Source organism: Carassius carassius, chromosome 27 (assembly GCF_963082965.1).
Source record: "Carassius carassius chromosome 27, fCarCar2.1, whole genome shotgun sequence".
In the NCBI taxonomy this organism is placed as follows: Eukaryota; Metazoa; Chordata; class Actinopteri; order Cypriniformes; family Cyprinidae; genus Carassius; species Carassius carassius.
The window spans coordinates 23,314,929-23,327,284 of record NC_081781.1 but is presented as its reverse complement, the minus strand read 5'-3'; the positions used below and the strand labels follow the sequence as shown (position 1 = coordinate 23,327,284).

The following is a 12,356-nucleotide window of genomic DNA, read 5'->3' as shown; positions in this document are numbered from 1 at the left end:
CAGCTTCTAAGTTTTTTTTTTATGTAAATAGGTTTAAATACCAGCTATAGTCTGACTGAATGTAATGTATGTGATTTTATTTTTTTCAGAATGGAAATCCTGAGGAAATAATGCATGTTTACAATCTCGATCTCTGCCAAGAACGTCAAGGTCTGGCTGGTTGCTGCAATAACTACACCATTATAGCAGCAAAATGAGGGTTTTCTATTGAAGACCATTCAAAAGTAGCCATACATTCTGACAAAATATTTTTGCAGGAAACATTTATTTTATTAAGTAACATATTTATAAAATATATACTATATTACATATAGAAAACCTATTTTTACCTTTGCTTTTCAGAAAGCACATTATCACATTTTGTTGAGTTGGTACTTTGCGAAAAGATACATTTCATAAATCTTTATTTGATTTGATTTTTATGTAAAAAGAGAAAACTAAATATAAATATTCAATACAAGATTAATTTATTTTTGTGTCAGACAAATTCAGTAAGGAACCAGTTTGGCCACAGCTTACACTGTAATTTCCAGGTTTCACATTTAATAAATGTCAACATTTAATCAAACAGAATATATTTGCTATTATAACATCTATTATCTTCATGCAGAAAGGTCATATGTATGCTGACCTCACATATGTAAAGTTTGCACTGTTCATATCTACACTGTTCAGTTCATTATCAGAATGATTCATCTAAAATGCATCCAAAAATATGGGGAAACAAATCAATGATTTTCACCATTTATTTCACATCATCTGTTTTGATCTAAATGGTCCAGAAAAACACTATATGCATCCAATAATTTGCTTTTAAAAGTCACATATGATTCCCATGTCTGCATTCTTAAATTATTTTGTTATGTGGTATATCTTCTGAAACAAACTCCCAACTTTGAATGGGTTAAAATGCTTTATTGCACTTGAGACGCCATCCTGTGGAAAATCACAGCATCTACATCAAGTAATCGCAACGGGAGAGTGTCCATTACAGACATCTATTCCTGGAAATTCCACAAGGCAGGGGTTATTCAACCCAGAATGTCCACATCATCATCTGCATCAGATATATGACCTCATTCAAGTTCCATGTTGCACCAAGTGGTGTTCAAAACCAGAAGTTTCCTTGTGTTGATGCCTTCAGAATTACTCAAAGTACATTTCCTGCGATAAACTGGAAATCTTCAATTTACAGGTTCATATCAACAGAATGGGGCCTAGAGACACATGCTGCAGGGCTTCCTCTGAAAAGCCTGAACTTCTGCGAACTGTGGAAGAGTAAGACCGGTCACAGAAGAGAAACTGCACTTTCACCTGACTGAACTGAAATAGTTACCTCTATTCGAAATGCTCCCATTCGGATTCTGAGCTTCTGGACACCCTTTGTAGCAACGTCCATCAGCGGTGTCCTCGACATGACAAATAATGACATCACAATGGACAAAAACCTACATTTGCAAAGTAAATTAACTGTTAAAGGGTTATCAGTTCAAGCCACAATACATGAGAACAACAAATTCTGGAAACAGTTTTCAACTTACCCTTCTGGCCAAGGTGTCACCCTCACTTTCAGAACTCTCATCATCCTCTTTCAACACAAATGTTTTAACTTCAAATCTTCTGAAGTGATCTGGGATGTCCACTCGGTCATCTGCGACTACAGGATGGAAGATGGTCTGTTCAGGGTCTTTAGGACTAGCACATCTGGTTCGAGATGAAGAATTAGAACCTGCATCAAGTAGAAATGTTCCACAAATGCATGCAATGTTTCAAACTTACCCATCAACTATTAAATCCCATCTAGGTTTGGATTCCTTGTCCTTGGATATTGTTGCCCAACAGTTTTCCAGGACTACTGCTGCCCTGGAGTCCTTGGAGCGATCCATACCCACCTCAAAATATAGAGACTGTTTCAGAAACCTTAAAACTGGGTAGTCGCCGTCATGATAGAAGAGCCGGTAAACCATATCTGGGGGTGGGGGGTAATTAAACCATGCATTGCTCAGACTTACAGGCATTTGTCTTAATCAAGTTAGCAAGAAAGCATGTAAGCAAGTTATCAAAAAAAAATTGTTGCAACCCTTGCTTATCAAAGTAATTAAAAGTCAACATGTATTTATAAAGTATGCAATTTACTTTATTGGGCGCTCCCGGACTTAATGTGAATGCTTCATGATTGCACGGCATTCCCAAAAACAATGCATACCCTTGGAAAGCCTCAGGCTTACAGTGAGTTCACCCTTCCCAACATCTGTGTGCGGCTCTTTTAAGTGTGAAACCGCATGAAAGATCATGTTTTGGGTGGCATTTGCTATATAAACGCAGGATACCATGAACCTGTTTGAGATAAGCAGACTTCATTTACATTTCAGTCATAGTTGTACTTCACCATACAAGTTCTTAATGTTTACAACTTGATATATGAGAAAAAAAAAAAAACCTAATCTACGTAGCTAACCTGTATTCATGGTCGGGGAGTACCGTCTCTGGCAAAGGTGCGTTTCTCTTCCAGGTGACTTCATTCTCGTATATCATGGTATCCTCAACAAACTGAACAAGGTAAAGAGTTAACGAATCACCTTATTATTTTTAAACTTGAGCGAATATTTGATACGAGCACCCTTGTACCTTTCGCGTGGTTCCACAAGTGGTGACACCAAAGTGAAAATAAGCATAGTAGTCTTGACTGTAGGAGGGTTTGCAGGACGGGTCTTTTAGAGAGAGTTCACCGGGAAGGAGATGTGGGACCGATTCCAGTTTGGGAAGCACCACAGTTATTGTTCCATTAGAAAAACACTCTGGCACAACAACAAAGAGATTCATAATCGTAAAATGACAAGAAGACATCATTACGACGTAAAATACAAACCAACCTGACAAGATTACAAAAAAGGGGCAGGAAAGGGAGAACTCATTGAAGCTCAAGTTATTCAATGAATCGTAAATTTCCACATCAATTCTTCCCAGGATTCCAGTCAGCTGAACAGACTTGAAAAATAAAGGTATAAAAACAGTCAGTGGAATTAAGAAGGTGGTAGGGAACAGTCCATAGAGATTATTAGAAAACTTAAAAAAATTACATTATTCAGCTAAATGTTTTGGTGAACTATCCCTTTGTATATGTGTGGGCATCACTTATGACTGGTAAACTTTGCTTATCATTAGTGCAACCCAGGACATCTGAAGAATACCTCAAAAGCCACAACTGGTGCTAGGAATGGCACGAGGAGTTCTAAATGGGTTTCATTCGAATGATGCTCATACTGCTGTAAAATCTTATCCATCAGCTCCAAATGTCCCAGATGGATCTTTATTTGGGAACTTGGGGTGCTCCCATATATGACGTAAATGTTGAAACTGTCCTCGTTGCAACTTCCCCCTACATGTGGAAGGACTGCAGAAAAAAAACACAAAAGGTAAAAATCAGCACAAACCAGTTATGCGCAATTCTGCTCCTAGAGAGCTGCATAGTTTACTGTAGCCCCTCACTCCCCAGACAACGGTTAAAAGATTAACCATCAGACAATGCTGATTGAATGATGAAGGCATAAGGCGGCACTATAACAACAACAATGTTGTATTTATATACTACCTGAATCACACAAGCTAGACAAAATTTGAGCTCTTGGCACAAAGGGAGATCTCCAGGAGCAGGACCTTGCTCTACTTTTTTCCAGTCTAAGGCCCCATTTACACTGCATGGTTCAAGTGACCCAATTCTGATTTTTTTCCTCTCATGTGGCACAGATCGGATATGACCGGTGAACGTGTAAGTAGGAAAAACCGCATGGATTCTGATGTTCTCAGATCGGATTCAGGCCTCATTCATATGTGGTAATAAATCGGATACAATTTCGCATTTGCGTGTGCCATGTAAGCAGACAAATCGTATATTCCCCAGTAAATGCAAGTCGTACGTCATAAAAAAAGTGACATCAACTCAGGTGGACACCACCAACTGAGAGCACATGACTTATTATAGGCGCGAAATTCGCCCAGGCTGCAACATGGGCTCCTCTTTTTTCTCCGCCGTACGAGACCAATGTTTTGCAGATTTTGTTGTTGACTTTTCAAAATATTGTGGAAAGCAAAACACTGTATAATTTTATTTGCATCTGCATCCATTGTATTTCGTGCTGTTTTACTTCCTTTTCCGGATCAGAACGTCTACGTTTGGTAGTTTCAGCAGTGTATAGTGTAAATATAAAAATCGGATACGGGACACTTTTAAAAGATGATGTAAGCGGGTCGTCAAAAAAAATATAGTCAGAAAATCGGATTTGGGCATCAAGACCAGCAGTGTAAATGCAGCCTAAAGATCTTACCAGTGTCAGCTGAAGAAGCTTCTAGTACCATGGAGTGTGAAAATGCTGTGTGTTCAGGCAAGATGATGAAACCAAAAACCAAATCGAGCACGTAGGTTCTTAAATCAGGGCGAAACGTCTGCATTACAAATGAAAGCATTTTAAGACAAGGCAAATCACAGGAGTTGGGAAAACAGCTGCATGGACAAAAGTGAAATGCATACCTTTATTTGCACATGAGGTTCAGAGAAGGGAACCTGGAGAGCAAAGGCTTTGGTGTTATTCGGAAAGCTGTGCTCTTCCATGTTAATGCCTTTAATATTGATCTCAGAGACCGTGAGCATTTCAGAGCCAAAGGTGATATTCAGCAGCTCCACATCAGGTGGGAAGAAACCCAGAAACACATCAAATACCCTCAGCTCGAGTTCAGTGTCTGATCACAAAAAAATAAATCTCTCTACACACACACACATGCACGCATACAAAAATATCAGCCTTTCTGCCCTAAATTCAACACTCACAGTCTGTAACTTGGGGTGACCATGGTGTCAAAGGAGTGGTGATGGGGAACAAGACTTTATACATGGTCTTATCCTGGCCCTCCTTCCACAGAAACTCAAGCATGGGTTCTATGGTGTAACTGACATGGTACTGGCCCTCAAGAACGTGACTCTGTAATTAACAAAAATATGTCTTACTCATTACCTTCAAGTTAAATGGAAAACAGAAAACCGTTGACAACTCCACCTTGTAGTATCCATCAGAAGCCCCAACAGGAATCTCAACAACTACATGGGACTCATTGAAAGTCATGGTATAGTTATGGCTTTCCATCTCATCAGATGTGAGCCTTCTGCCATTGATGCCCATGTGCACATCCAGGATCTCCACTTCCAAGGAAACCAAAGGAGTTATGTGCAGAGGAACTCTCCAATAAATCATTTGACCCACAAAGGAAGCTCCACCTGAAGTCAGATCAAAGCACAATGAGTTGTAGAACACCAAAATGGCAAAATAAGTGTGTGAAGGAAATCTCACTGATTGGACAGGCAGCTGCCAACTCGACTATGGCCTTCATCCAGCGGTCTCGGAACAAGACCACCGATTTGAACACCATCATATCAACATCGTCAACCTAGCAAGGAAAAGTACTTCAGGCACTACAGAGAAATTAAAGCTGGCACATGAAACAGTTCATACATTTTGGACAAAGGTTTCGAGCGTGTTGTATGGGCTTCGCATGACCAGTCGTGTTGGAGAACTCTGAACATTGTAGCCCATCGCTTGAAGGGTCTCTTTATCAAAAGACTTCTCTTCAGGGCTGTAGAGTAGGATTCTCCAGAGTTGCAAGTTAGGTATAACTGTTAAAAAAGGCTGTTAAAAAAGAACAACAGAAGATTCAGTATGAAAGAAACACATGAAAATATCTATGAAGAATTATGAAAATGTAGAAGACCAACTTACCATTTCTAATAATATATATATATATATATATAATACAAAATACAATAATGTAAGTGCCAAAAATATATATTTTTTTAGATTTAAAAATAAACAAGCCCAGGCCAGATGAGAAAAAGTAATGCATTTCTTCCCATAAAAAGAAACTAGTGATGCAATTACTTTTTAGGGAGTAACACTTCTGTAAATCAGTTCTTTTAAAAGTAACTTCTCCTAACACTGAATACGATATTGTTTGTAAGTACACAGTTTTAGATTCAACTAATGAGATTTTACAAACATTTTATTTTCCAGGCAAATAATTCCAGTGTGATTGCTTGCAATAGTAACCGCACACACTCCTTAAAACACACAGTTTTAGACATCATTCAGGTAGTATAAATGGTGTGGGACACCAGCAGCTTACTGAAGCACCACTACAAAGATAATTATACATACCAGCTGTTTTACTGATGCGGTCTTGATTTCTGGTATCGCATTTCTTACGGATACCTGACAAAACAGCAATAACACAATGCATTGCATTTCCAATGACACATTAGATTACTAGTCTTAGATCATCATCCAATTAGATGAGAAATGCATAACCTCCACACATGATGTCAGAAATGTCCACGTATTTATCAAAAGTTAAAAAATGACATTTAAGAAAACAAGCACTTGCCTCCATGTAGTTTGTCTCACACAAAATCTCACGTGAAGTCACGGTGTGACTGCAGAACTTGAACACTTCGTAGACTTTCTCAGATAGCGTTGGGAATTCATACAGTTTAAACTGCATGGCTACTCTAAATTCCTTGTCACCCTATTGGAAAAATGGTGAGGTATGTGCACTTAGAAATAAACCAATTCCCTTATTAAACATCCACTCCCACATTTCAACTTTCATATTTTCTTAATTATTTACATGATGAACTATAGCTCCAGAACTAGAGCTGGTTAAAGAAATGCTTAATTTATAAAAGACACAAACCTGGTTCTCTGCATAACAACTCTGTAGGGAAGCTGACACTATCGTGTTCCCCAAAGGGTCAGATTTCTGTGTATAGCCACATTGAGCTGCCAGGTGAGGTGTGAGAAGGACTGTCTGTGTGTCATCTGAAATGCCCGGAGAAGGTCTGAATTGATACCTGGGTGTATTACACTCATTGGCACACGAACAATGAGATAATTAACTTACTGACTGCATAAAGCTCTAAAGGACCTCCTGCACTCAAAGAACCAGGGAGGGTAAACTGTACCCTATTTCCAAGACATTCAGCTTGGATTTCATCTGCAATCAAGAAACGTGTCATTAAATTACATAATAATAAATTACATGACATAAAATAGGGAACGCACAGCATGGCTTACCTGCAGAGGTATCTGCATGAATGCTTATTATAGTGACCAAAAGCCATAAAGCCCTGCAAATATCATAAAATCAACACATCTCGTGATGAATTCAAACACTCATATTTCCATATCCTAAAACATACCCTATGTCAAAGCATCCCATTATGAAATCTTTTTTTATTTTATTTTTTTTTACTTTTACTTTTGTCTTCTACAGAAACGCGCGAGCGTCCTAAGCGGCAGGTGATTAATGAACAGTGTCTCGTGCGCGTTTCGTCTGATTGCACAGTATTGCGCGCAGGTGAGGAACTCAAACAGCTCGCGCGGCTTCCAGCGCTCGTTGACGGGACTCTCCGCCTTGCTAGGTGTGGACCTGGATTTAAAAGTTAACTCTTTCTTAATAACGGAATGATTAGAGCTTGGTTTTTCTAGCAGTAAGTTTGTACGTCTACGAGGCATATGACCACAATTCTTGTGCAAACAAAAATAAGTTACATAGTAAAGGAGTGAACAATAAATTCATAATGGACAATATTCAGGCAAGAGTCAACTTTATATAATATGGACACAACTGTTGGGACACCCCCTTCTAATGAACAGGTTTGACTTAGTAATTTCCATGAGTAAAAATCTTAATGTTTAAGGATATAATGATATTCTAAGCAATTGTGTGCTTCTAATTTTATAGCAACAGTTTGGACTGAATCCTTTTCTATTCTAATATGTGACACTGGACCACAAAACCAGTCATAAGTAGCACAGGTATATTTGTAGCAGAAGGCAAAAATACATTGTATACAGTATAGGTCAAAATGATAAATTTTTATTTTATGCATGTTCCAAGAAGATATTTTATAAATTTCCTACTGTAAATATAGAAATAAAAATTTTTTTGATTAGTAATATGCATTTCTAAGGACTTCATTTTGACAACTTTAAAGGCGATTTACATATATATATATATATGTGTGTGTGTATATATATGTATATATACTTTTTTTTTTTTTTTTGCACCCTCAGATTCCAGATTTTCAAATAGTTGAATCTCGGCCAAATGTTGTCCAATCCTAACAAACCATACATCAATGGAATGCTTATTTATTTAAATCTCTCTCCCTCTCTTATTACCCTTATGACTGGTTTTGTGGTCCAGGGTCACATATGACAATGCCTCCGTGTATAAGACAAGGTTCAAAAGGAGCCTTTTTCTGTTCTAAAGAAGGGAGTGTTTCAATACTTTTGTCCATATGTGTATGTATAAGTCATTGAAGTTCTTGGCTCAAGGTCTGCATCCAAACTCACCTGGGATTGGGACTTAATCAGCTTTCTGCAGACCAGGCAAGTTCTTCCACACTGACTGAATCCATCATTTCTTTTTGAACCTTGCCTTATATATACGCAGGCATTGTCATTGTAGAATAGAAAAGGGTCCTGTCCAAACAGCTGCTATAAATCTAGAAGCACACAGTTCCCTAGAATACCATTACTCATGGATTTTTTTTTTAAAGTCAAACCTATTCATTAGAACGGGGTGTCCCAAAACTATAATAAAATAAAATATAATATAATATAATATAATATAATATAATATAATATAATATAATACACTGAAGTTGTTATCGTTCAGTCTTGTTTACAGCAGTGACAATATAGTTTAAGTAGGCCATTATTCTAAATGCTGTTGTATATAATTTAAATAATTCTGATATATCAATCTATAACCAGTTACTTCATTTAAAAAAAGGTTACTGTTGAATTTTCAAGAATCTGTGTGAATTTTTTTTTTTTTCTCAACCGAATCTCGAGGCAATTCATAACTATTTTAAGTTTTGGCAAATTGGTGGCAAATCATTGCATCTCATCTAGAGTTTATATGCTGGTCATTTATTTAATCAGTTTCATTAATTTAGTACTTTTCTGTGTTTTTGATCTGCTTAACATTCACATTCCTGTTGTTTTAGTAGAAAACACAAGTATATCATTGGCAAGACTTCCAGATTTGATGAATCAGTCCCACCATGATGTATGGGCAAGCTCTCCACCATCAAGGCAGGGAGGAAGGCCTTGTTGATTTCAACGTTGGAGGCACCCAGCACAAGGTGGAGCGCTGCGTTCTGCTCCGGTTCCCCAACACGCGTTTGGGTCAGTTAATCCAGTGCTGCAGTGATGCCACAATCCTGGAACTCTGTGACGACTTCAGCCTTGCTGAGCAGGAATAGTACTTCGACAGGAGCCTGCAAGTCTTCCACTGCGTTCTGAACTTTTACCGTACAGGACACTTTCATGCTTTGGAGGAGCTCTGTGTTTTCTGCTTCAGACAGGAGATCGAATACTGGGGCATTGGTGAGCTGGATCTGGAAGCCTGCTGTCTCGAATGGTTCCTTGAGCGCAAAGATGAGCAGGAGCAGAATGTGTCTGGCCGGTCTAGTAATGCAGCGTCGTCTGGAGAGATCTCGGTTGTGAGCAGTGAGCTGAGGAGGTTTGAAGGCACGTGGTGTTCAGATGTGCGCAAGTTCATGTGGCAAACCCTTGAAGATCCCAATCACTCCAAGTGTTCCAAAGGTGTAGCGGCGTTTTCCGTCCTGGTCAGTTTGACCTCCATTGTGGCCATGTGTATCCACAGTATGCCCGAATTCAGGTATGCAACCGACAGTGAACATTCTGTCCTGGACTCTCTGGAGCTCATCTGTATTATTTTCTTCTCAGTGGAGTTTGGCCTGCGAGTCATTGCAGCTCCTCAGCCATGGAGGTTTTTGGGAAACCCTCTGAACATGACTGACATGGCTTCTATCTTGCCTTTCTATGTGACGCTGGCCTTTGAAAGTTTGGATGAAGAGGATGGGGAGGAAAGCCAACATCTGGTCAACATGGGGAAGGTGGTTCAGGTTCTCCGGTTAATGAGGGCCTTCAGGGTCCTAAAGCTTGCTCGACATTCAGAAGGAGTGAGATCTTTTGGAGAAACTCTAAAGAACTGCCAATGCAAGGTGGGTTTGCTCATTCATTTCATTACTGTTGCAATATCATTCATCTCGACTCTTAACTACTACACTGAAAAGGAAGACGCTTCGTCCAAACTCTCTTCTATTCCATTTTGTTGGTGGTGGGCCATTATTTCAATGATTATAGTGGGCTATGGGGATGTATATCCAAGGACAGCAGCTGGGAGGATTGTAGCTGCACTTTGCATTCTCTGTGGGTTGCTTCTTTACCCATCACCATCATCATCATGAACAACTTTTCAAAGTACTTTGATAAATATACACCTAACTGGCGCCATTCAGAAGCTAAAACATAGGAAAATGTCAATGGACTCCCTGTGGTTTAAAATGTTGGTTTGCCTTTGCAATCTAAACTTTTTGACAATCTTGACATTTATCAAAAAAAAATAAAATAAAGCCATTCAACATCTTAAAATAAATACTTCATTTTAAACAACAATGTGTGGTGTTTGGAAAAAGTGAAGGACCTAGAATATCCACCAGCACTTCAAAGTCAATTCAAATGACAAATTAAAAAGGGGAGCACAAAATTCTTTCTTTTCTTCAAAAAAGTTTAATAGTAGTTCTATGTACAACAAATGATCATACTTAATATTCAGTTCTTCAAAGAGGCAGATTGATCAAATCTGAAATTAGGCAAAATACTGAAGCAAAACTAAAGCAGAGAAGGACCAATCCCTTCATAAAATCCTCACCTGCAAAAAACCCCCAACATTTCATATTTAGATATGTGAATTTGACTCAATGAATTATAAATAAAAAAGCAAATTATTTGTACAAATACCAAACTATTTGTAAAATGCCAAAACAACTAACAGCAATGAAACATCAAATCATACATTCATTTTTTTTTTCACGATCCTGCATGCTGTCATAGCTCTATAAAATAATCTTGATAAAATTCAAATGAACATGGGTTAGAGCAAATAAAAACTATTTAAATTAAGCATATATTCATTTATCAATATATGTATTTCTTTTTCTAAATAAACAATGTATATTTGGCATTAGATTCATCCTTATTATTTATATACTTTATGATTCAAAACAAGTTTGAAGCCAAACCATTCTCAAAAACTCATTGTTAATAGCCCATTTATGAGAGGTCTCACTTATTCAAACCACATTATATCAGATGTGCTGGAAAACAAAACAAAAAAGAGAAAATCCCTCCCCTTGACAAATTAGCCATGAGAAACGTAGACCAAAATATTTTCATACTAGGGTTCTGGTTGACCAAAAACTGTGAATACACAGCAAAACTGCCTTGAATCCCACCTCACGCTCTGAAAAGTCAACGGAGCACCAAAGACAGACCTCAACATCCTAAAGAATCATTATTTTCACCAAGGAAAGGATGTCAAATTATGTCTCTGTGTCATGATCACTGAAACCCTTCAGGTTATTGCTGAACAGGCAGAGAAACATCTGTACTTAATTTCTACAGCTGAACACTCATTCAACTGCCTATAATACTGTGATTTCTTTGCAGAGAAGCCTTGAATAGGTGGACAAATGAAAACGGAGCATCTGATAAAGGGTATAATCTTTCATTTTGTAATTATAAGCAGTTATATATATATATATATATAATCTCTCTTAAAAAGGTAATCATGCACTTTGGAAGGCATACAGTGCCTACTGAACATATTGTTTCTGTATGAGTGCGAGTATATGCATGTTGATTGTCCTGGTAAAACCAATCCATGCCTATATGTATCCAGCACACCTCTATGACAAAAGCACCAGTTTTGACCTCTCAAATGTCTCAATGTATTTTTAAACAGTTGTTTACAATGTTTCACATTTTCAGTAAAAGAAATAACAGCATTGTTCATAGAACAATAGCCATCTTTGCATTATGGAGGAGCTGACCCTCAAAGAGGAGAATCGGAAACTAACAAAACCTATTAAAGGGCTTCCCTGCAGTACGTCAGTAAACTGAAAGTGGCAGCGCAGTTTTCTGTAATGATGTAATGCATTTGCAATGCGGCTTTACTGTATATCCGTGCACACACTGGCCACAACTTTATAAAATATTTTTATAGTCAAGAAATATCCTCCGGAGAAGTAGTGAATAAATAAACCGCAACCATGTTGAACGTAGCAGCATTGCTGGTCACCAGCATGTTGTGGTTTAGATGCGGGAAGTGTCGTTTTTAACTAGCTTCAAGGGTTAGTTCACCCAAAAATGAAAATTAGGCTGCGTTTCATTCACCCCCGAGGCATCCTAGATGTATATGATTTTCTGCTTTCA

At 38.1% G+C, this 12,356-nt stretch overlaps 1 protein-coding gene and 1 pseudogene across 1 annotated transcript; one reads left to right on the top strand and one right to left on the bottom strand.

Annotated features, from left to right (window-relative positions):
- Window positions 1-894: 894 nt before the first annotated feature.
- On the bottom strand, window positions 895-7,440 carry LOC132107038 (uncharacterized). The gene is made up of 21 exons (XM_059513175.1): window positions 7,244-7,440; window positions 7,119-7,171; window positions 6,946-7,038; window positions 6,739-6,863; window positions 6,430-6,570; window positions 6,200-6,257; window positions 5,505-5,665; window positions 5,343-5,439; window positions 5,052-5,269; window positions 4,826-4,976; window positions 4,529-4,737; window positions 4,326-4,443; window positions 3,192-3,394; window positions 2,874-2,988; window positions 2,629-2,798; window positions 2,459-2,550; window positions 2,207-2,337; window positions 1,780-1,969; window positions 1,542-1,704; window positions 1,337-1,448; window positions 895-1,268 (listed from the first exon to the last, which is right to left on the bottom strand). The coding sequence occupies exons 1-21, from the start codon at window positions 7,261-7,263 to the stop codon at window positions 1,198-1,200; spliced, it is 2,691 nt and encodes an 896-aa protein (XP_059369158.1). The 5' UTR covers window positions 7,264-7,440; the 3' UTR covers window positions 895-1,197.
- Window positions 7,441-9,059: 1,619 nt separating this feature from the next.
- Window positions 9,060-10,479, top strand: LOC132107325 (potassium voltage-gated channel subfamily S member 3-like; annotated as a pseudogene).
- Window positions 10,480-12,356: the final 1,877 nt, after the last annotated feature.